General features: G+C 46.2%; 1 protein-coding gene and 1 long non-coding RNA gene across 3 annotated transcripts in view; one reads left to right on the top strand and one right to left on the bottom strand.

Moving 5' to 3' along the window:
- Nucleotides 1-1,289: 1,289 nt before the first annotated feature.
- On the bottom strand, nucleotides 1,290-24,413 carry LOC132515114 (uncharacterized). 2 transcript variants are annotated; one of them, XR_009539054.1, is made up of 3 exons: nucleotides 24,227-24,413; nucleotides 16,761-16,880; nucleotides 1,290-1,526 (listed from the first exon to the last, which is right to left on the bottom strand). It is a non-coding gene; the product is annotated as an uncharacterized LOC132515114 (long non-coding RNA). The 2 variants fall into 2 exon arrangements; XR_009539055.1 differs by lacking the exon at nucleotides 1,290-1,526 and adding an exon at nucleotides 15,752-15,864.
- The window catches only part of GRHL3 (grainyhead like transcription factor 3), a 35,468-nt gene continuing 34,328 nt past the window's right edge, over nucleotides 24,201-25,340 (top strand). The window contains exon 1 of the mRNA XM_060141090.1: nucleotides 24,201-24,402. Within this exon, the coding sequence (XP_059997073.1) occupies nucleotides 24,386-24,402 (17 nt within the window). The 5' untranslated portion in view covers nucleotides 24,201-24,385. The remainder of the gene's footprint in view (nucleotides 24,403-25,340) is intronic.

Here is a 25,340-nt window from a genome sequence, read left to right as displayed (position 1 = left end):
ATGGCCCCAGGACCAAACAAGGTAATGTTCAAGCATATTTTGGGGTAGATTTCTCCAAAAGAAAATCTATGTGTATTTGGATAAATTACTACACATGTAGTGCTTAGAACAGCATCTGGCATATAATAACTGCTACAGACATATGAGCAATTGATACAGCCCAACGGAGCTGTGGTGAGGATTAGATCAGATCATACTTAAAATGTGCCCTGTCCAGAGCCTGGTATATCATAAGAGTTCAATTGACAGAAGCTGTTATTTAGTATGAATTTAGCTCAAATTCAGCACATTACATATGAGCTCTTGGGGAAGAAAAACAAACCTGGACAGAAACTCCAAGGCTTTCGATCTCACTCTGCAATCTCCTGTGAAAGGGAAGTGGGTGTGTCCTGCTGCCTGACTCAGAGAGAGGCGCCCCCTCCCACCTGGTCCTACCCGTCTTCTTGTGTCTGCCCATCCATGCGGTGATCAGACTTGACCCTGGAGAGTAGCAAAGATCCTATCACTGCCCCAGGGTGGGGGCTGGCAGGAGGGGTTATAATTATGGGTTTCACTGAAATTGTGGATATAATGAACGCTGCTTTCTGCGGCTCCTCTAAGGGTTCTGTGGGCCCCTCCACGACCCCTCCTGCCTGGGTGCCCCCAGAAGCCAGCACTCCCAGCCCAGCGACTAACTTAACTGTGTGTGCTAAGCACTTTATGTGAAGTATCTCATTTAATGCCCACAAAGGGCATTCTTTTCCCCATTTCACAGATGAGGAAACCGAGGCTCAGGGAGGCAAAGGGGGTGGCCAAGACAGGCTCCAAGGTCTTTTTGAACCTCGGGCCCGTGATCTTAACCTCCACTTGGTACCAAATGGTACCAAATTGTACCAAAATCTGGTAGTAATCATACAGTTAGGAAACTGGGCTCTGGACCCCAAGAGCCCTGGGTTTGATTCTTGGCTCTGACCTGTGTCATCCTGGGCAGTCACATCACCTCTCTGAGCCTGGGTTTCCTCCCAGGTTTGTTGTGAGGACTAGCTGAGAAAATGTATGTAAGCATCTGTAAGTGCCTGGGACAGATAAGGGTTCAGTAAGACTCAGATAATATTCATTCACTGTCATTGTCGTCGTTAGGCTGCAGAGTCCTGAAATCACTGTCTACATACATACAGACATCAAGGCATTAAGAAACCTCTTGGTATTAGACATGCCACATGCGACATTTCCAATTTTGTCCAGATCCTGAGTCATGAAAAAATGCACTGAGTCCTGGGCTTTCCGTTTTGCTTTTATTAAGCCATCAAGTTGTGGGATGTATAGTAAGCAACAGGATCTTCGATGGAAAGCAAATGAAATGGATCCCCGATTTGCTGTGTGAGTTGCATGCAGTCAATGAACCTCTCTGTTCCTGAGTTTCTCTCTGAGGTTCGTAGTGACCATAGGGTAGAGCCCGGAGCTCTCAGAGGGAAAGGGGTTTTAGAAGCCCTGGGTCATCCTGTCCTTGTTTCCCTTTTCCTGTCTTCTGTTTCCGTGATGAATGCCTGGGAGGGGAAGATGTGCAACAGGGAGGAGGAAAGGGAGGGAACTGTTATTTACTGATCTGGGAGCACCTCTCCAAGACAAAGCACAGAACCTCATGTCTCCTGTGACCCACTTCCCTCTGTGGCCCCGAGCAAGTAACACCCTGGCTCACGGTGACTATGCTACGATCACCTCCCTCCAACTTACTCACCTCTCCCGGCGAAGCAGGAAGGAAATACCGTGCCTGGCATTGGGCAATGCCAAGGCCCAGGCAGGGCTCCATTAAACCCCGAAATGAACCCCGGGTCCCATCTGCTGGGCCCCATCCACAAGTGTGCTGGGGCTTCCTAGGTAATTTGTGAGCTTCTTCACTTTGCCTGTTTTTTTTGTGTTTGTTTGTTTGTTTTTGTTTTGCGGTACGCGGGCCTCTCACTGTTGTGGCCTCTCCCGTTGCAGAGCACAGGCTCCGGACGCACAGGCTCAGCGGCCATGGCTCACGGGCCCAGCCGCTCCGTGGCATGTGGGATCTTCCCGGACCGGGGCACGAACCCATGTCCCCTGCATGGGCAGGCAGACTCTCAACCACTGTGCCACCAGGGAAGCCCGACTTTGCCTGTTTTTATGTTCCCCTTATTAACGAGTGGGCTTAGGACATTCAGGACTTCCTTAATTATGGCTTCCTCCTTCCTGAGCATTCTGTCTTAGGATTTTTGACACTGTTCTAGACAACTCGGTCTTTCCACTGGAAATGACAAGGTGTGGGATGAGAGACGGAGATGCCAAGCCCAGATGGGCTCTTGCTTCCCAGGGCCACCACCCCACCACCTCCTGTCCCCGGCGGGCAAACCCCACACACAGCCAGGGTGGACCTGCGGAGATTCCGTACACACATTTCTTTTAAAATTCAGAGGCCCAACACTTGGTCTCTAAAGGTAGTAGAGTTCTATCTGGTTCACTGCTCTTTTGAGCTTCCTGGTTTCTGAGGTAGGTCCGTGGGGCAGCTTTTAACTTTTGAGGCACTTTTCCCTCAATTTCTCTCGGGCTGAGATGGGTGGGGGGGAAGGGTTGGAGGTGAGGGGACACAGTCTCAGTGAAAAAAACGCCTTTCTTTTCATTCCATGGCATTCGACACACCAGCACGCTTAATAAAACAGGTGGCAGGCCCGGCGAATCCAGGTGCTGATTCAGCCCTGACACCACTTCCCTTTCATCTTGGGCCTCAACTGTTTAACAGCCGCTTAAGGAGAAGAGATGGAAGAGTTGATCTCCTTAATACGCCATCCTGAAACTGCTGTGCGTAAGCGTGCTCCTCTCCCCGGAGGCTGGGGGCATCGTTTCTGGTTATATTAGTAATTTATCTGGTGTGTCTAAGAACTATTCATAAGGTCATCCTAAAAAACAACAACAACAAAGATGAACCATTGATATGGTTTTTTGGGGGAAAAAAAAGCAAGTTTATAAAACACAGTATCTGGTGTGCAATTCCATTTTTTGGTGGAAAAAAGATCCACTTATGGACAGAAATACAGTTTGGAAGGTTTAAAAGGTAGCACTGAATGTTGGTATAATGCGGTTTAAAAATTTTTTAGTTATTTATTGCCTTTGGCAATTTTGAAAAATTTCTCCAACAAACATACATAATTAGAAATTTTCTTAAAAAAAAAGAATCCCACAACCCCCAGGATATCCATGGTTAATCAAACCCAGGCTTAGCTTAAACTGTCTCTCCAATGCAGACAAAAAATCTAGATGTCAGTAGCTAATTTCCACTTTTATCCCTCATTCCTCAATTCAGGCCCACCTCCCCCAAAGCCCAGGGGGTTGAAGCTAATGAGAAATTATCGTTCATCATTTGTGTTTGACTCTGTAGCACATTTTTTCCCCTAGACCTGGTTTCTCCCCATAATGAGAGCTGTCACCAAAGTACGCAGGGGTGGGAGCGGCTGTCTTTCCACAGCCCTAAAATGTTTAGTTTCTCCAGCCTCTGCTTTCTCCTGAAAGGCCAGGGATTAGAACTACTGTTCCGTTTTCAGAGGGGGTTTGTTTATAAAAATTTTCTGTTTAAACCTGGGTTGAGGTAACCAGAACCTCGAGTGTGGAACCAGCCTTCTCTCTCCCATCTGTCTGGGGCTGTATCCTCTGCAGAAGCCAGGAACAAGCGAGGCCTCAGAGAGAGGCTTCTGTTACTGTCTCTTCAGTTCTCTCGAAAATGGCCTGCCTCCCCCCTCACCTGAAGTTAAGCCTGGAAAGTCTTGGCATCACGTCACTTTTAGGAAGGAGAAGGGCTTATAAAAAAGATCTAGAAGATCGGGAAGATGACAACCAGTTGTTTGAGAGTAAAACAACATTTTTGGCTGATGAAGCTTGAAAACTGATTTTGAAACCTCAGATCCTAGTTCCCAGGGGCAGGGGAGAAAATCCCTCCAGGCAGGCCATCGCTCCTCAGACGTTCTCCTGAGCCTCCCTTCCACTCACGGTCTCAAAGCACCTTGGCCCGTGAGGAGGGCCTTCCGAGTGGCCCAGCGCTCCCTTGGGCCTGCTGCCCTGCTGCTGTTTCAGATGACAGGATGCAAGCTCCAGAGGGAGGCAACCTCCCAGGAGATTATATTCACCCCAAGGAAGACTTGTGTGAGGAGGGCTTGGGGGAGACAGGGTATTCGAATGAATACCACGTGCACAGTGGGCGCTCGATACATGAATCTTGGAAAGCTGTCGTTAGGAATGTGAACTTTGGAGCTGGTGGATCTGGGTTCACATCCCAGGGCTGGCACTGAGACCTGAGTGGTCCTGAGCAAAGGAGAGCTGAATGCCCATGACCTAGGGCTGCTGAGGAGATGAAGTAGGAAAGCTGTCATGCAGCGCAGAAATGAAAGCATAAAACAATAGCTGGCAGCACGAGGGAACTTAGGGAGAGTCAGAACTGTGCTGTATCTTGACTGTGGTGGAGGACACACAGTGTCACGCATTGTCAAAACCCACAGAACTGCACACCACAAAGAGTGAATTGTACTTGATGTACATTTTTTAAAAATTATCTCAAAGATTTCTTCTGGTTTTGACATTCTGTGGATTTCCTCACCTGTAAGACAGAGTTGTTATTGGAAAGGAATGATTAAACGGATATGTTTTTGCATTATGATGGGAAAAAAAGATGTGTATCCTTTTATAATTTCATTCGTTCACCTCAGTGTCCTGATACCCGTCTGCCTCTGGTCCCTTCAGGATTTACCCAGGCCAGAGATGGCCAAGGTTGCCCCTCAGAGCCTCTTGTGGTCGGTCACCTGGAGCAGCAATACCTCAGAGCTGCACCATCCAGTATGGCAGCCCTGGCACACGGCTATTGAGACTTGAAATGTGGCTATTGCTACTGAAGAACTGAATATTAAATTTTATTTAATTTTTCGTTAATTTACATTTAAACTTGGAAACTGAATCAGTGTAAAATATTTTCCTATTAAACGCAACTTTATTCAGACAGAGAAAGACAAATATCATATGATATCACTTATATGTGGAATATAAAAAAATGATTCAAATGAACTTATTTACAAAATAGCAACTGACTCACAGACTTAGAAAACAAACTTATGGTTACCAAAGGGGAAAGGTGGCAGGGTGCAGGGTGGAGGATAGATTAGAAGGTTGGGATTAACATACACACACTACTATATATAAAATAGATAATCAAAAGGGACCTAGTGTATAGCACAGGGAACTCTACTCAATACTCTGTAATAACCTATACGGGAAAAGAATCTGCAAAAGAATAGATATGTGTATATGTATAACTAAATCACTTTGTTATACACTTGAAACTAACACAACATTGTAAATCAAATATAGTCCAATATAAAAAAGAAAAAAAGGACAAAAAAAAGACAACTTTATTGCTTTGGTAGGACTACATTTTTATTTTTAATATATTGTATAATTAATTTAAAAAATTGAGATATAATTCCTATATCATTAAATTCACTATTTGAACGTATACAACTCAATGGCTATTCATACATTTGCAAGGTTGTGCAACCATCTCCACTAATTCCAGAACATCTCTTCACCCCCAAAAGAAACCCTGTACCTATTAGCAGTCACTCCACAATCCCCCCGACTCCCAGCCCCTGGCAACTATCATCTACTTCCTGTCTCTATGTACTTGCCTATTCTGGACATTTCATATAAATGGAATCATGCAATATATGGTCTTTTGTGTCTGGTTTCCTTCCCTTAGCCTCTGTTTTCAAGGTTTCCTCACGTTGTACTTTATTCCTTTTTAAGGCTGAATAATACTGCATTGTATGAATATACCACCTTTTGTTAATTCACCAGTTGGTGAACATCTAGGTTTTTCCACTTTTTGGCCTTTAGCTCTTGAAAATGTAGCATCCAAATTGAGATGTGTTATAGTATAAAATATACACCAGATTTCAAAGACTTGTACAAAAAAAGGAATATAAGATCTCCTCATTAATACTCTATTTATACTGACTACACATTGAAACTATTTTTAATACATTGGGTTAAATAAAATAGATCATTTTTTAAAAAGAGAGCCTAAGAACAAGGCAGGGGAGGTGTGAGCTGTTGAGGAGGGGGCGGGGACTGTCCCCCCAGGATCTCGCCCTTCAGTGCCCCCTGCCCAGTGGTGAGCCTGAATGAGGAGCAGAGTGGGCCAGGCAGCAGGAACAGCCACCCTTGGAGTCACCCTGCCTTGGCACCGAGGGGAGCTGCAGAGAGGACAAGTCCAGGCAGGAGTTGGTGAATGATCTCCCCCTGGGAGGGGAGCCGGGACTGGAACTATTGGACAAAAGGAGTCATTGGAGCGGCCAGTGACAACAGCGCCTTCTCCTTGTATCTGGCTTGTGCCGGCCCACAGAGTTGCTCAAGTCCCCACAAGCTCCTGGGCTCCTCTCCTCGCCTGGGAGCAAGGGCAGCAATGGGAGAGGCTTGTTTCCTCTGGGCACCAGGTGGCTGGCTCCTGAGCAGCCATTGTGAGGCTGGAGCCCAGGCCCTGCCTGTCACTACCTTGCTGTGTGTCCTTGGGCAAGTCCCTTCCAGTCTCTGGGCCTTGTCAGAACTGGATTAGATGATTTGGAAGGTGTTTCCCAGCTTTAACCTTTTAGGGTTCTGCAAAAAGTCCTGGCTTTATCCTTACCAGCTGTGTAACTTCTCTGCTCCTCATTTCCCCGTCTTTAAGGTGGAGAAAATAGGGACTTCCCTGGCGGTCCAGTGGTTAAGAATCCGCGCTTGCAGTGCAGGGGGCGTGGTTTCGATTCCTGGTCGGAGAACTAAGATCCCTCATGCTGCATGGCGTAGCCAAAAAATAAAAATTTTAAAAAAAAGATGGAGTAAATAATCGTTACCTCACCATGATACTGCAAGGTTTAAATGACATAGTCATTGCTGACACTTAGCACTCACTATGTACCAAGCACTGGCGTAATTGCTTTGCACAGATGAGTTTATTTAATCTTCCCACCAAACCCTCTAAGGCAGGTCTCATTAGTCCCATTGTCCAAATTCATATAGTGAGGATGCTTCAGAGCAAGGGTTTTGAACCCACAATGCCCAGCTCCAGAGTCTGTTTCCTTATCCACATGCCAACCTGCCTCCAGCACAGATGGGAAGCATAATAAATCCTCGATAACTGTTGGAAGGGAGAGAATCCCATGATTGTTAAAATACCTCTGCTGGAATCACTATTAAGCAGAGGGGGACACCAAGCCCCAAAGGATAAGGTGACGTGTCCTGGGCCACCGCCAAAATGGTGACAGTGTGAAACCCGAGTATCCTGGCTCAGAGCTCCCCTAAGTATTTGAAACTGGACTGGATCTCTAGTTATACATGCAAATCTGCCGGCAGATACAGAGCCCCGGCCCAGGCTGATCTCAGAACTTATCACATGTCTGATTAATATCTGAATATCAGGGCAGCGCTTCTGGAACTGCCTTTGCCTTCCTCTGTGCAGAGTCGCTGAATTTCCTCCAGGTACCATTCTTAGTTGTTAGGTTTTGCATTATTAAGAAATGGCTGTTCAGGGCACTTAAAGTCACTCTGTCTTCTGAGACTCAGTTCAGATATTTCGTGAGTGTTTATTATGAATAGACATGTACTAGGCATGGGAGCTACACGTAGAAGGAACTGCCTCCCTGCCCTGCCCTCTGGGAGTTCCCAGTTGAATCAAACAGATAGAAGAAATCTCCTTGCTCAAGAATAATTGCTTATAGATGGACAAAAATGATAAAAGCCAGTGTTGGTGATGGTACAGGGAAACAGCCACTCTCATTCCTTGCTGGTGGGGAAGGAACTTGGTGCAAACTTTCTGGAGGGCAGTTTGGTAACAGGCATAAAAAATCATAAAATTGTGCCTACCCTAAAAACCCCTGCAATTCTACTTCTTGAAATTGGCCCCAAGGAAATAATGATGGCTGGGCACAAAGATGTAGCCATAGTTAATTTCACGCAGCATTGTTTCTAATAATGAAATATTGGATATGACCTAAATATCCATCAATGGAGGACTGATAAATGAGGTCAGGTCTTCCATATAAAGGTCGGCATGGAATATCTGATGTTGGAAACAGATTCAGATTGTTGGCTAGTGGGGGTAAAAAAGCAGGTTACAAACAGTAGCTATGGTGTGATGGCCCTTTTTTTTTGGAAGAATATGCATTTGCTATAATAAGAGCTAACATTTGTTGAGTCACTTTTAGGCATTGTTTCAACCGTATAACATAGATGCTCTGTTTAAAATTAAAAAAAAATTTTTTATATCATAGATGCTCTTTTTATTTTCATTTTACAGTTGAGGAAATGAGGCTCAGAAAGTTCAAGAGACTAGCCCACAGGTATATAGCTAGGATTAGAGTCCAGCCAGAGAGGCTGTGCATTTAATTGTGGGGTGACTGTCTTCCTCTAAACAGAATAAAGGGTAGGAAAGAACAATGGTGGTTCTCTTTGGATGGAAAATTATCAGAATTTAATATTTTTCTTCATTATATTTACCTGCATTTTCATTTTTTCCCCCCCTCAAAGACCATGGGTTGCTTTTGAAATGAGAAAAATCATTATTTTATTTCAAAAAACACTGACCTGTTGAATTCTACAAATCAAAGAAACCGAAAGCTTGACCTGTCAAAAGGGTTTTTCCCTGGCAAGTCCTCCACTTGCCAGAGGGTTGTTTCAGGCTGAGGGCAGAGAACCCTAAGTTCTGATCTTCAGAACTGTAATGGGGGAACCTCATCCCCCGCCAGCCCCCCTCAGGCAGAATCCCAAAGGGCAAGGTTCCAGCTGGTGGAACTTCCCATCAACCCCTGAATTCCAAGGCCTGGACTTCACCAGCAATTCAAAGGTGGGCACTCAGGTCATAGTGGCCCCATTCTTCCTATTGCAAGCCTTCCAACCAATCCACTTCAGAATGAGGTAGGCAAGGAGAAGCCCAAAGCAGATGGCAAAGATGCTTAAAAAACAAAAGAAAGATTTTTTTTTTTTGGTCCCAAATCAGCTAGGGATCCCCTGGAGTCATCCCCACCAGGGAGTTAGCTGACTTTTTTTCCTCTTGGGCTGACTGGCTGCTGTGATGTGTTTATGATGAAAGTATCTGTCACAACAGCTCTTACAGGACTATAGCCTGGGTTTCCACCCTCTGAGGAAGGGAGGGGTTGGGAACAGGCCACAGCACTGTTGCGGGAGGGGGAGGAGGAGGCAGGGCGTTGTAATCATAGTAAAAATAGCAAAATGATAATAAGCTCAACAAACATTTACTGAGAACTCACACATTCTGAGAGGTTTACATGCATTGTCTCATTGAATGAATCCTCCCTTAAAAGCCATGAGGTAGGCACTGTTATTATACCAGTCTCGATGGTGGGAGAACCCAGGCTGAGTGATATTAAATAACTTGCCCATGGTCATGTTGTGCGGCTGATAAATGGTAAAGTTAGGGTTATAAACCCAAGTCCTCCTCTTGCTAAGTACCCATTTCCTGGAGCTGTGAGAGCCCCCCAAAGCCTTTACATTTCCCAGAAAACACACACACACATTTTCAATTTCAGGGAAACTGCTGTTTTCAAGTCTCTTGGCCAGAAAGATGTCACATTTCTCCTGGATTTATGTGAAGCCACTTTGGAGGCAGTCCAGCTAAATGGATCTGAGATCAGGCAGTCCTTGGTTTGCATCCTATTTCCAGCACGACACATTTCTGTGACCTTAGGCCTCAGTATTCTTGGTGTACAATGGAGACTCATAATAATAATACATACACACACACACACACACGCGCACACGATCACATAAAGCTTGGAAACAAAGATACTATTAACTTGCCTGTATTATAATGTAATACAGCTAAACCACTCACATTTGTTATGCATGTTTTTCTGTTTTCAGACTTAATGGCTACTCTGAATTTATCTCATGGGGGTTGTGTGTGTGTGTGTATACCTATATATACTTGTGTAAACACATGCATATATATATATATATATATATATAATTAAATATATGTGTAAGGAACTTAGCACACAGCTTGGCACACAGTAGGTGCTTAATACATGATAGCCGTTTTTGTTGTTCTTTTTTTTTTTTTTTTTTTTTTTGTGGTACGTGGGCCTCTCACTGTTGTGGCCTCTCCTGTTGCGGAGCACAGGCTCCAGACGCGCAGGCTCAGCAGCCATGGCTCACAGGCCCAGCCGTGGAGTGTGGGATCTTCCTGGGCCGGGGCACGAACCCATGTCCCCTGCATCAGCAGGTGGACTCTCAACCACTGCGCCACCAGGGAAGCCCTGTTGTTCTTTATTTTTATGAATCTAGCCTCAACTCAATCTCACAAACATTTGTCAAATACTTGCTGTGTGAGGGCCTTCCATGAATAATTATGGAAGGCTGTCTATGTTGAGTGATGGGCTGCCAGTATAGACAGAGTGCTTTGAGAGAATAACAAAGGAGTGCATTCTTGGCAGGGAGATCTAACTGGTAAGATTTTAATTTTTAGATTAAATTTACAATACAGGGAAATACACAAATCTTAAATGTACAATTCAATGAATTCTGACAAATGTACACACTCATATAACCACCACTGGAGTCAAGATATAGACTTTTCCATACCTCAAAAGCCCCTTTGCGTCCCTTCCAATCAATCCTACTCCTCAAAGGCAACCACAGCTCTGTTTTTTTCCACAATAGATTAGTTTTGCTTATTTTTGATCTTCATATAAATGGAATCATTCATAATGTCCTCTTTTTGTGTCTGGCTTTCATTTAACATGGGTGGCGGGTTCTGAACTGAGCCTCGTTGCTAGGATTGAATAAGTATCAGTGCGGGCAGGGGAGGGAATCTGAGGCAAAAAGAATAGCCTGAGAAAAGGCAAGAAGGGAGAAAGACAAACATAAAGTGCTTTGGGGGAGGTGCTGTGACTAGAATAAGGGGTACTCAATGGGGAGTAGTAAGAAAGAAGGATGAAAAGGTAGGTTGGAGTTTTATTTCGCAGGGTTTTAAATGCCAGGTCACGGCATGTGGACTTGATCCTGAAGGAAGCAGGTTGCCACACAGGATTCCTGGACAGAAATGTGGACTGATGAGATCTGGGTTTTGAGACGATATATACACAACAGGAAGCATAAAATCGAGTAGGAAGAGTCTGGAGGCCAGGAGACCAATTATTTGATCATTCATTCATTCACCCAAAAAGTACTTATCTGATTCTGGGCTCTGGACTTTGATTATTCTCCAGTACATTCCATCCCTGGCTCTGGTCCTTGGAACAGGAAGTAAGTGCTGTAAACCCTGTCTGCTGGTTGTTTCAAATTCTACTCCTCCTCTTCCCAAATTCTGAAAAATCCCTGATTTTTTTCTGAAAGTAGCATCCTCATCAAATCTTAAGAGAATCTTCATCCCCATTTAGTATGTAATTCTCAAAGACCCTACTGAGCAGACATCACCTTAGATTATTTTGCACATTAGACTAGCCCAGAGAAATATGAAGGTCAATTTTATACTTTGGTGGTGGGCTGGGGGTAGCATTTCTCTAAGTGTGTTCCACAAAGGATCACTGGTTCTATGGGTTTTCTAGGTATGTGGTGGAGATGGGGGCAGGGGGAGATGATTTCATGGTCATCTCAGTTTGGGAAACCTTGGGTTGAAAAAACAAACAAAACAGGATTCCTAACTGCAGAAATTTTCAGGCACTTGATAGCTGTATACTGTTAATTTCTAATAAGAGCATCTGGTATGAAGCTTTTCCCAAGTATTTCGATCCCAGAACCTTTTCCACCGGGAGCATCTTTGGCATTCTTGGGTCTCCCAGAATGCATTTGTGGGATTCCCTGACATGACTTGAGGGGACTCGGAAGCAGTTTGGGTCCAGGAGAGTTACAGAGCAAACTGCCCAGGAAGGTTGAGCCAGAGCAGGGTAGAGCCCACGGCTGTGAAGAAGAGGGAGCTACTTCCTCAGGAAGGCATAGGGAAAGGAGCAAAGGAAGTGGGCTTGAGCTGGGCCTAGCAGTTACACAGAAGTAGGAAGAGGAAAGAAACTTCCAGCTAGAGAAGGAACTGGCTCAGGGCTGGACTGGAGCCTGGAAAGGACACCCACACGGCAGAATTCTCACAGAAACTTTATCTTCAAAACTGGCTGCATCTGGACCCTGCATTTGCTGGACAGGAGGAAAAGGACCATGGTTACTGGTCATTGGACATGACAGTGATCAGGAAATAGCGTCCCCCATCGCAATATCTATCCCTAGAACCAGCCTCTTTCCCACAGACAGAGGAGCCCTGAGCTGTCAAAGGACTAAAAGATGATCAGGTGTGTCTTCCAGAAAACCAAGTCTGAGATTTCATAAAAGGTGAGCACATCTCTGCCTGAGCAGACTTCACCAAGAAAGCTTCTTTTAAGTTTGCACACTGAAGTCATGGCTGCAGCAGATGTTCTGCAATAACACAAGTTCCAGCACCACCACTTACTCTAAGCAAATCACCTTACTTCTCTGGACCTCAGTTTTCTCACCTGAAAAATTAAAATCATATTTTTTCCCCACAGTGAAGCCAATATTTTTTTTTAAGTAAGATAATGGGTATAAGATGTCTGGTACGATGTTGGGTACTCAGGGCTTCATAAAAGATACCTCTGTTTGTTAGTTACCACCAATAAATTCCTCTTAGGCCCACTGTCTCTGTAAAGGGAAATTTGTTACGTTAAAATGGTTAAGTGATGTTTTACTATAGAGGGTAAAAACTGGTAGAACGAGTTGAAACCAATTGCTTTTCATTTTCTGCAAATCCCACACATCTCATCCCCCTGCGGGTTCAAACAGAGCATAAGAAAAACTCAGTGGGACTCTGCACTAACGGAGACACAATGGGGAGGGACTCGTAGGGATGCTGAACGCCTCCTCCATTCCCAGCATCTGTCTCCTGCAGGGGGTGGCTCAGACTGCTTGGGGGGCCAAGAAGGGGGTAGTGTCAGAGGTCACTAGACCAAAAAGAAAGCGTTCTAGTTCCCTGGCGGGGCCTGTTTTATGACAGATCAGAACATTCCCAGGCTCCAGAGGAAACATCCCTCCCTTGCCATAAACTAATCCATTCTGGTAGAGTGAAGGGTGATGCTTGCTCAAGGCACAGAAGGGTAAAATCCCAGGGTATGATGCTGGGGGCTGGCTAGTTCATTGCGATGCCTGCTTTGCTTTCTACACAGAGTCCTGGCTGTGGCTCTAGAAAGCATCTTGGGGTCTTTTTTAACAGTTCCTTGGGTCGAGAAGCTTCAGCCTAGAGGCTGCTGGATGGGGTGGTTTTGAAGATGATGTCAAGGTCCTGGGATTTGTGAAATGTAATCTTGGCAGATAAAGGCATCTGGTACTAATTCTTTTTTCCTTTCTTTCTTTTTTTTTTTTTTTGTACCTTCGAAGTCACAGTTCACAGATCTTACACAGCTAGAAAGGACCCAAGTGACCTTCAAACCCAAAACTTTCATTTCACAGTTGAAGAAACTGTGGCTCAGAGAAGGGAGTTAACTTGCCTAAGGTCAACACAGCCAATGAGCAGCAGAGTTGGAACTCAAACACCAATCTCTTGACTCTGGGTCCAGCACTGTCTCCCCCACTGCAAGACAATAGTACTGGTAACAACTATGTGATGGGCACTATATTAAATGCTCCACATGCATTTAACCCTCATAACCACCCTATGAAGTAAATACTTTTATTATTCCCATTTTACAGATGAGGAAACAGACTCCGAGACACAAGTTATGAAGCTCAGGGTCCTAGCTAACAAAAAGCTGAGCCAGGTTTTGAACCTGGGTCTAGGGCTCTAGAGACCTGGAGCTTGTCATCATTAACACTAAACTATCTAATGCGCAATTAAGTCTTTAAATTGAGAGCTTTAACTTTCAACACCCCAAGCCACCTCATAGGCTTCAGGGAACCCCCAGGGACTGGAGAGTGGAAGAGAGTGAAACGTAAGCTCCCGAGCTTGTCCCATCCAGACAGGGCTGTGTCTGAGATGCCACTTAGTCCAAATGAAATACTGTGACCCTCTATTGCTTCATAAATCCAGAGGCCACTAGTAGTTTGGAAATATGTACAAACAGCCAAAGCCACTGGCTAGAGAGTCAAGTCACTGTCATCTGCCTATCAAGACTCTCATCTCCACAGAGGTTTCCCTAGGGCCCATCAATGGGTAAAACTGTGGGTATCTGCACATGACCTCGGAGGGTACGAATGACTGAGTTTATTGTGAAAGGGGAGTAGGTTGAGGCTGAAGGAAATCTCTCTTTAGGGAGAGCTGTCAGGCTGTGACTCAGGTTTCAAAGGCTCCTGGGCAGAGGGGAACACTTATGCTCACATGCCCTGTGAGGCTGGGGAACCTGGTGACTAACTTCCATCACCGGGCACACCTGCCCTGGGCTGAGTGGCGGGAGCAAAGGAAGAGGCAAGAGAGGAACTCACTGTTTCACTGGGGAGGCCAGATAGGCCCATCCCTAATGATAGCAACAATAGCTCACTTTATCAGGACTTAGTGTACAAGAGTGGTGTAAATGTTTGGCATGTGTTACCTCATTTAAAACCCTACGGGGGGGAAGGGTAAGCTGTGACAAAGTGAGAGAGTGGCGTGGGCATATATACACTACTAAATGTAAAATAGATAGCTAGTGGGAAGCAGCCGCATAGCATAGGGAGATCAGCTCGGTGCTCTGTGACCACCTAGAGAGGTGGGATAGGGAGGGTGGGAGGGAGACGCAAGAGGGAGGAGATATGGGGATATATGTATATGTATAGCTGATTCACTTTGTTATAAAGCAGAAACTAACACCATTGTAAAGCAATTATACTCCAATAAAGATGTTAAAAAAATAAATAAAATAAAAATAAAAATAAAACCCTACAGGGACTTCCCTGGTGGCACAGTGGTTAAGAATCCACCTGCCAGTGCAGGGGACACGGGTTCAAGCCTTGGTCCAGGAAGATCCCACATGCCGTGGAGCAACTAAACCCGTGTGCCACAACTACTGATCTTGCGCTCTAGAGCCCATGCGCCTCAACTACTGAGCCCGCGTGCCACAACTACTGAAGCCCGTGCACCTAGGGCTCGTGCTCCACAGAAATAGAAGCCACCGCAATGGGAAGCCCGCGTACCGCAACCAAGAGTAGCCACTGCTCCCTGCAACTAGAGAAAGCCTGCGCACAGCAATGAAGACTCAAGGCAAACCAAAAAAAAACCAAACAAACCCTACAAGGTAGGAGTGACTTTAAAGGTGAGGAAACTGAGGATCAAAGAGATCAAAGGACTTGCCCAAGGTCACACAGGCAGTAAATAGTAGAGTCAAGATTTGAACTCAAGTAGTTCATCTCCAGAATCTAAGCTCTCAACTAGATGTGCTCTACCGTCTGTGCGTGTGTGCGTGCGTGCGTGTGCATGCGTGTGTGTGTGTGTGTGCTGGGGCAGGTGCTCTGCAGTACAGACTCCTGCATCACCTGGAGGGTGAGATTAGAGAATTCTCATGGAATCCTCCAACACACATGAATCCATGAAATTCGATAGCAAAAAAGATTGAGCAAAACTCCAGTTGTAGATAGAGAAACGAGGAAAGGTTTTCCCCAGTAGAGGGATTTGATGAAGGTTCACCCACCAGGCTTCCTTGTGGGCAGAAAGAGACAGTATCCGTTTCTCTCCGCAGCCTGTGGTACACATGCCTGACCAGAGCAGGTCCTCACTAAATTTACTGAATGACTGCTTGTTCAGGCAACAGAAAGTGGTGGTTCGGAAACTGAGTTTTTGAGGCAAACAGCCTGAGCTCAGTTCCCAGCTTGGTCACTCCAGGGCCGCATGACATGATAAGGTTCCTTAGCCTGTGTCCACACCTGTAAGACAGAGGTGATGGCTGTAACGAAACCTTTGGGCATTTGTGAGGATTGAGTGGAACAGGGTGGGTAATGTGCTTAGCACAGTCTGGCATATAGTTAAGTATTAAAAAAGTGAGAGCTACTCATTAAAGAATACCTTTTTAAATAAGTATTAAAAAAATGAATAATGTGTGAACACAGCTGGGTCAAGAAGTGGAGGAGGTTCCAGAGCAATTGGGGAATGCAACGGGGGGGGGGTGATGGAGTCAAATAAATGAGCCTAGTCTGGGAGGGAAAGCTGGCCACAGCATGGCACGTGCCCAGGCAGCGTGGGCAGCCTGTCCAGACACCAGCTGAAAGGTGAGTTGGGGCAAGTGAGGGGCGGTGAATGGTTGGTGACCTTTGAGTGACCGCCTTCCCAAGGGCAGAGCCCGAGGGGCCTGATCCTGGTGTAAGATATGGCTCTTAGGCCCCTCTAGGCCACAGTTTCTAAATCATTCCCCTTTCCCTTCCCTACTGCTTGACCACCTTACCCCAAACTGAGGGACTTAAAATTCTTCTGGGCAGGCCAGCCGTGGATTCAGAAAAACCCTCCCCTGAATGCCCAAGGTCCAAGGTCAAGCACTTAACCTCTGACCACATGGCCTCTGCCTTCCGCAGAAGGTACTGAGCTCAGAAGGCCCTAGCAAATCCCTTCCCCTCCTACCACATCCCCCTCCAGTGAGATCAGATCTAAACAAACACCAGAGGCAGCCTAGGAAGGAAAACGCTTAAGGAAAAGGAAGGGACCTTATGGATTAACTGTGCCTATTTGAACCTCCCTGAGCCTGAAGCAGGCCACACCCATCCCATCCACCCCACCCGACCGCACCTCACTCTAACCTAGGAAGGCAGCCCTGACCCCAGACACTCACTTCTTCCATTAAGCACTGGGGTACCAGGACCCCCTCCGTCCAAGCCAGGCCTTGGACATTTTTCCTCTGTAGTTCCGCAAGGAAATCCTCATCTGAATCCCCAAGTCCCCAGTTTAACTCCTTCAGATAGACAGATGAAAGAGAGGGGGAAATACATTTTTAGCCTTGTTGCCAGGGTGGTAGGGATTAACAGGTGTTTCTCAGCGAAGCTCTCTTATTTGGAAGTGGGCAGTATCTTGTTTAATGGCCCTTTTCTGATGCAGGCTGATGATGGCCCACAGTAGCAGGTGGGCTACTAGGGCCTGAGGCCAGGTCCCTGGAAAGAGTGGACCTCAGGGGCTGAGCCAGCTGGGTTCTGTTCTTTCCAGTGGGTCCGCTCCTTCCAGGATTGAGGCTACATTCTTCCTGGCACTCCTCTCTCTAGCTGCCTCCTGTTCTGTCTGGTTCCTGGCAACAGAGAAGGAATCTCCAGACAGCACTCTGGCCTCTTCTTCCTTCTCAGCTCAGGGGTAAGCCTTCTCTGATTTATTACTCTTTAATAACTGTAAATAGTTTTTTTCTATTAACGGAAGAAATAATGTCGACAGATAAGCAAAAAGAACAAGCTATAAATCACCCCTGATCCTATCACCCATGATATTCTCTGGTGTGTATCTTTCCTCTTTTTTCTCTATTCATGTAAATGGATTTTAAAAATAGGAATGGATTAATTTACTAAAGGTAGAGTAAGTGAAAGACTTAAAGTAGGGAATCAGACCCAGGTTCAAGGCCAGCTCAGAGACTCCCTGGAAATGACCCTGGGTAAGTCACTTCAGTCCTAGGCCTCACTTTCCTCATCTGTAAAATAAGGATAATGGTACTTACTTCACAGCGTTGTCTTGAGGATTAAATGAGATTAAACAACTGAGCCTGGTGCCTTGCACACAGCAAAGACAAAAATGCTAACAATTGTGCTGTAAGTGTAGGAAGTAATTTCCATGGTACTAAGGGGCCTTCTGTAGCATCCTTTTGAACCATGACTCAGTATCCAACTACAATTCAAGTACCTTAATTTACTTCACTGAATCTCTGCTGAAGGGTATTTATATTAATTCTAATTTTTCAGGATTGTAACAATGCTCTGACGCATATCCTTGCAGATAACTCTTTGCATACAGATTATTTGCTTAGGCGAAATTCCTATAAGTGAAACTGTTAGATCAAAGGATGGGCTAAAATCTAAAGCCCAAGTTTGGACTGATTCACACTCACTGCAGCAAGGAGAGAGCCTGTTTTCTCTCACCCTTGCCAACACCAGGGCTCAGCATCCTTTCTCTCATCTTTATCAACTTGATAAGTGGAAAAAACAAACTAACAAACCCTGCCTGTTTGCTTGTTTCCAGGGTTTTCAAACTTTCTCTTGTTTTTTTTTCAGGGGAGCTTCCAGGATGGCTTTAGACCCCATGATTCCTCATGTCCTTCCATTCCTCTAGAAGGAATGTAGGCCATGTTATTGGCAGAACTGTGATAAAAATCTAAAGTACAGAGTGTAAAAGGGCCTGGAGGCTGCCCACTCCTTGTCCTGACTCTTCATGAGCACAACTTCCAGGTCGTTCCACGCCTTCAAATCAGGGCTATATTCTCTATGTCTGGTGTGTGGCCTATCCCTCCACTTAAGTCCAGTGACAGGGTAGAGAATATTAGGATGAAACAGACCTTTAGGTGAACATCCAGGATGGTACTTACGGGACCCACGGGATCCATAATGGTGTCTACGGTAACGCTTTATCCCAAACTTGAGGTTCCAATCCAAACTCCTTTGCTTAAGTAGGGGTGCTTTCTCTAAACCTCAGTTTATGTATCAAATGGGGCCAGTAATACATTGTGCCCCCACCTCTCTGTGGCCTTATCAGAGGAGATAAAGCATAGGAAAACACTTTGTAAACTGAAAAGAGCTTTACACATAGAAGGGGCTCTTTCTAAGGGAGGCTGAGCGCTGAGTGCTGTGAACTAAGCTGTGTATTGAGGCTAGAAATAGGTGGTGGCTGGGGACCCCTTCCTAAGCTGAGTGCTCACCTGTAATACCAGCTACCTACTACTCCTTGCCATTGGGTCTACATTGAGATCTTATTTAATCCTCAGGTCAACCCCACTGAGGGATGATGGGGACACTGAAATTTACAAAATTGAGTCACTGGCCCAAAGGTATATGCTAAGAAAAGGGAGGGCAGGTATTCAAACTTTGGAGGTCTTCCCTGTGGGGTGGGGTAGAAGGCCACACAGCTGATTTGTCCAGAATGATCTTGTGTAAATTATACACACTCATTTTTCATTTATTCAACAAATATTTATTGAACACTTGTTGAGATCTGGGACAGGTGCCATGTGAGATTCATTTTTCCTTGTAGAGTTCCTGCAGTCCAGAAGCTAACAAATCCTTCCTTTCTTCCTTCCTTCCCTCTTTCCTTCCTTCCTTCCATCCGTCCATCCATCCATCTTAGGCTTTGTTCCAGAAAGGAACTCAGGAGACTGAAAGGACCGTTTCCATGGTTTTGGGGTCGGGTAGAGGTTGCTTTGATCCTATCTCTGTTACTAAGTAGATAGCCAAGCGACCTTAGATGAGTTACCTCGTCTCTCTGAGTCTGTTCCTCTTCTGTAAGGTGGGGATAATTACGACAACTACTCCACAGGACTCAAGAGAATTACATGATACGCAATAAAGCTCCTGGACTGTGTCTGGCAGTAAGGCACTAAGGACACTGGGTTATCTCCTTTAATCCTTGTGGTGATCATGTCACTGAGGAGGAAACGTGGGTAATGAAGAGGTGAAGTTGCTTGTCCAAGGTCTCGGGCAGTTGACTCCAGAGTTACTCCTTTAGGAACCTGGTCAGTCTCCAGGAGTTTGCCAATCTCTGTCTGGGATGAATTATGCGATCCCATAATGCAGGGAGGAGTGAGATAAAGCATCTAAAGACAGTATCATAGAGTAAGTGCTCAGCAAATGATAATAATTCTAATTAAGATCCGATTCCTGAGCTGACTAGAGCCTGCAGGTTGGACAGCCCCCCAATCTCTATCCATGGACCTCACAGGGAAGCTCTGAGCAAGGACTGGATTTTTACTATCTTTATCTCCATCTTTACTCCAGGAAGAATAGGGACATGATGACCATTGAGTCAAAGGGCATTTATTTTGGTTTAATGACATTTACACTGGGGCTTTGTTTAGAATTCCTAATTACAAAAGCACCATTAATGCAGAAAATTTGGTGGGAGAGGGGAGATAGGGAAACAATTAAAATCCTATCATTTCGGCACCCACAGAGAAGCACTATTGACATTTGGGTATTTGTCCTTTCTATATTTTTATATATGCCAACAAATTTTCATTAAGTTTGGGATAATCATGAAGTTTTTTTATACATATATAAATTTATTTATTTATTTATTTCTGGCCGCGTTGGGTCTTCGTTGCTGCGTGCGGGCTTTTCTCTAGTTGTGGCAAGCAGGGACTACTCTTCGTAGCGGTGCGTGGGCTTCTCATTGCAGCGGCTTCTCTCGTAGAGCCCGGGCTCTAGGCGTGTGGGCTTCAGCAGTTGTGGCTTGTGGGCTCCAGAGCACAGGCTCAGTAGCTTTGGCACATGGGCTTAGTTGCTCCGCGGCATGTGGGATCTTCCCAGATGAGGGCTCGAACCTGCGTCCCCTGCATTGGCAGGCAGATTCTCAACCACTGTGCCACCAGGGAAGCCCAACCATGAAGTTTTAATGTGTTAGAAAAGGAAGGGCTGTTAGCAGGACCATCATGCCCAATAGTGCAAGTCTCCTGCTGTAAACAGCCCTGTGACTGTGCAGTGCACAACCTTCACAGATGTACAAAGCAGCCCTGGCTCTCAGCACTCACTTACTCAGTGGTCCTAACCTTTACTCCTCCCCAACATGCCAAGAATGTCACACTCTTTTGGAACAGTGGCTCACGGGCAGTCATGACCCTGGAAAGCAGAGGGAGGAATGAAGGACTGTGCCATCCTCCAGGGGGACAGATCACGAAGTCTGGAGGAGGAATATTTCTTTTCCAGAACTAATCTAGAAAAGAAAACCTAGGTGACGATATGTACCTCCGCCCTTACAGTGATTCACTAATCTTGTCTTATAGAGAGGGAAACCAAGGCTCTGAGAAAAGAGATTTACCCAGTCACACAGCTAGCTGGCAAGCGGCCAGCGGTTGGGCAGAACCTGAACCCAGGATAATTCCTAACTTAGTCTAGTTCTACAAGAGTGGAGGCAGAAAGATGTGGGTTCAAATCTCAACACTTTCACTTAATTAGCTTTTGACTTTTGACAAATCATTTAACCCCTCTGAATCTCAGTTTCTTTGCCTGTAAAGTGAGGTAACAGCTTCCTCACTGAGTTTAAATGCGAATTAAATGAGGGGAAAAGAAGCTTTCCTAACAATTACTGAGTGCTCTGTGCCAGGCGCTGCACAATGCACTTCACATACATTATCTCATTTAATTCTCACAATAAGCCCATGAGGGGGATACTATTTTTATAACCATTTACAGGTGAGGAAACAGGTGAGGAAAGCTTAAGTCACTTGCCCGACATCACACAGCCAGTAAGTGGCTGGGCTGGGATTTCAACCCAGGTCTGCCAGTCTCAGAGCAATACTATCAGACGACACAGGTAACTCTTAGCACTGTGTTTGCAAAATGCAAACATGAAATGAATAGCAGCCATCATTGTTTACTATTACTGTGAATATAATTATTATGTCACATAGGATTGGATGGTCTCTGTTTTCAATCTCCTCCGCCAAGAAACCAAGAACAGGGCCAATCTGAGAAGGGGAAGAGATGCCAGCCCAGCCAAGCCCTGGGCCATGCCCACGCTACAGAGGAGAAGGAGAGGGCCGAGAGCGGGAGCGAAGCTTGGGTGGTGTCTAAAACCTTGGCGTCTCTGAGGCTTTCAACGAAGGCCTACAACAGCCAGTACCTCCATATTGGGAGGCTCAGCTCCTGCTGGAGGGGTCTGGTGACCTTATAAACTGGCTCGTGCTACCCTGCCTACCTACCCCAGACCACTAGTCCCTCCATCTCATCCAGGGTGCCTTCTGGAGCCTTCCGTGTGTGGAGACATAGAAAGCCTGTGCCCCACGATTTGGGCCTCTGCTGATCTCTGCAGATGGGTGCGGGTGATTAAAGACGCAAGATCCAGAGGTAGATGGAAAGGACCCATTTTAAAGAGCCCAGCGAGCACAGACACGCTGCCTGGAATACCAGCCTCCACCTGAGCCCAGCCAGCATGAGTCATCCCCATGGCCCTTTACCTGTGAGTTGCAACACAGCTGACAGAAACTCCACAGCCTTTCAGGAGGTGGGCGGACAGGTACACAGACAAGCGTGCCATCCCCTGGGCTATAGTAAGCTCTGCAGTTACAACTGGCACCAAATGGCCCTCCTGCCACCAATAACCCCTGTCAAGTGCTTGGGTACCCAGGCTATGCTGTCAGATCAGATCCCAGCTCCAGCTCTACCACTCCCAGGCCCTGCAGCTTGGGTAACTTATTTAACCACTTCGTACCTCAGTTTCCTCATCTCTAAAACAAGCATAACAGAAGTGCCCATCGCATAGGGTGGCTGTAAGGATTAGATGAGACAATGTAAGCAAAGGCTTAGCACAGTGCCTGACGCAGGCGGTACACTGAACGCCCACCATGTGCCAGACACTGTGGAAGGCGCTGAAGCTACAACAGTGAACAAGACAGACAAGTCTCTGCTCTTCTGGAGTTCACACTCCAGAAGAAGGGGAGAAAGACAATAAACAATCAGAAACATGTCCAAAAGTCATAAGGGATTTGCAGAGAACCAAATTAAGCGGCGTGATACAGTGACTGAATGTCTGCTTTGACAAGGGTGGCAGGAGAGGCCTGCTCTGAGGAGGTGGTTTCATTAGCAATTATTATTTGCTATTATTTGTCACGACCCCCTTGGCTATCCCCAACACAGCCTCCAGTGAGAAACCAACCTCTGACAATTCTCCAACCTGGTACCCCCTTTCCATAGGCATGACTGCACCCCAAGGGGGCTCCTCCGGATCCTTACTTTACCTTGAAAACCTCCATCAAATTGGCAGGAGTAGCTGAAACTCCGCCTTTCCGTGAGAGAGAAAGGAGTGGGCCAAGGTGAGGCTCCCAGGAAGACAGAGCAAAGAGATAATTTGCCAAAAGGGGGGTGGTGGGGGGAGAACAGAAAGAGAGAAAGGAGAAACAAAAGATACCAAGATTAGCTTAGATTCAATTTCAAATTAATCCTGGTGGAAGCTCTAAAAAACACCTCTAGCATTCTTCTGTCTGTGTTTGTGGACCTTCTGGGTTTACCAACCTTGTTTTTTACAGGAGACAGCTCATGGCAATCATTCACAATTACTTAGTCTAACGGGCAACTGATTTCTCCTGCGTTTCCAACACAGAATGAAGCACTTATTAGAGTTTGTGAAATGACTGGCGAGCTAAGGCTTTGGAGGTGACTGACTTCGACTTTTCCATCCCTTCTGTGCTGGCCGCAGGTATGTGGTTTGCTCACCCCTCATTGAGATCTGTATCACACCAAATAACAGGCTGCCTCCCACCCTACTGCCCCACTCCCCCACACCACCAACACCTGCCCCCAGACTATAAACTCCTCTAAGAGCAGTGACCCTGTCTTTTTGGCCTCTGTCACCTCAGAACCCAGAGTAGGGCCTGGCACACCACAGGTGCTCAATAAATGTCTGCTGAATTGTGGCCACTGACTTCAGCTCAAAGGGAAAGCCAAATTTGCAGTGAGATGACTGAAGATTCAGATCTGGGCTCTGACACGCACTAGCTCATGCCCTTGGGCAAGTCACGTTACCTCTCTGGCTTCCATTTCCTCACCTGTGAAGTGTGTGTATTGGGGAGGAAGAGAGCGTGATAATCATAGCTACCACAGTGGGTCACTGTGAAAGTCAAAAGAAATCACCTGAATAACTGAAGAAGACTATTCAGAAATAAGATGTCGTTATCTTAAAGGGAAGCTCTAGGAAAAAGAAAGGGAACTTTTACAGAGACCCACAGGGGAAGATCTGCTCTCTCCTTTGAGAATTCCCTGGTGGCTGTGAAGTAGTTGATGCTGGGTAGAAGAGGGGCCCAAGGAATTTGCGGGGTGGGGGGATGTTCCGGGGTATCCAGGATACTAACTAGAAACAGGAATCGAGGTTTCCTGCAGCCAAGTATCTGTTTGTCCCTGTACTTTTCCTCTGGCTATCTTCTCTCCAACATTTTTTTCTCCTCCCTCCTCCTTAATCTCCACCCCCCACCCCCTCACCAAGGAAGGAATTGGCCAGCTCCACGCATGGCTCCGCCCCCAGCTCGGCAGGCCAAGAGTTAACAGCTGCACCTGTTGAGGTATACCTGCTGTCGCCGGCACCTGTACCTGTAGCCAATCAGCGGCAGAGCTGCCGGGAACCTACCTGTCAGCAGAATCCCGACACTGAAACCTCAACATAAATCAAACACTTCCCTGGGCAGGGAATGTCTGTGTCAGGCAAGAATTAGAGACGAGCGGTCAGCAGAGCCTTGGTGCGCGGTGCCGATCCATCCGTCAAGCCTGGGAGCCTGGGAGCAGGAAGATGTCGAATGAACTTGAGTGAGTAAACACCGGTGGATGCCTGGCGCGCTGTGAGCATGGAGTCTGGATGGGGTTTCTAGAAGGGGAAAGAGCAGGGAGGCTGGCGCCAAGATTCACAGAGCAATTTGTAAGGGTAAATGAATGGGCTGACGATCTCATTTTGGCGTGCTGAGGCAAGCCCCGTCTCAAGCTAGAGCTGAGTGTTTCCCTGGGAAAAAAAATTTTTTTTCCTTTCTCTCTCTGCTGAGCAGTTTCGAGCCAGGTAGGGAAACAGGACTGAAACTGTGAAGGCTTTCAGCACCACTTTCTGATACTGTGAAGGGGGCCTTGGAAATCAGAGACAGCTCCAATCCCATCTAGGCTTTCTATCTTCTTGCCAAAAGGAACTTCTTTGAGGTGGTTCTAAGAACTGTCTTAGGCAGAGAGTTGGGTTTCTCTAAAGGGACTTGTTTGTTGGGTTGGAACAGTCCCAAGTGGGAAGGTGAAGTGTGCTGGTTAAACATATGCACTCTTTAGTCAGCTTGACCTAGGTTCAAATCCAGGCTCCATTCCTCATGGGCTGAGATCTTGATTTGGGCAAGTCATTCAACTGACCTGTGCTTCATTTTCCTCATCTAGAAAATGGGTACAAGAATGTTTTGTAGGATTCTTGAGAGAGTTGTGTGATAAAGGCTGTAAAATGCTTAGCACAGAGCCAAAGTCTGAAGATGCACTCAAATAACATGTGGTTGATTTCATCCAGAGGCGGTTCTAAGGCTGAGGAGGCTGAGATGTGGTTTTCAGTGAGGTCATCTCTATTGCCTCTATATAGGACACAGGTGCCTTCCTGCCCATATCTGGGATTTAGAATCCCCGCTGGCTGATGATGACTTTCACCATGGACCCCTGGCTTGGGGTCCAGACCTCAGAGAAGGTGCGATGAGGCTGGGATTCTGGGCTGCCGTAGCCTGGGTTTG

This window comes from Lagenorhynchus albirostris, chromosome 2 (genome assembly GCF_949774975.1).
Source record: "Lagenorhynchus albirostris chromosome 2, mLagAlb1.1, whole genome shotgun sequence".
Classification (NCBI taxonomy): Eukaryota; Metazoa; Chordata; class Mammalia; order Artiodactyla; family Delphinidae; genus Lagenorhynchus; species Lagenorhynchus albirostris.
The sequence above is the reverse complement of the archived record's forward strand: the minus strand, read 5'-3'. Positions and strand labels throughout refer to the sequence as shown.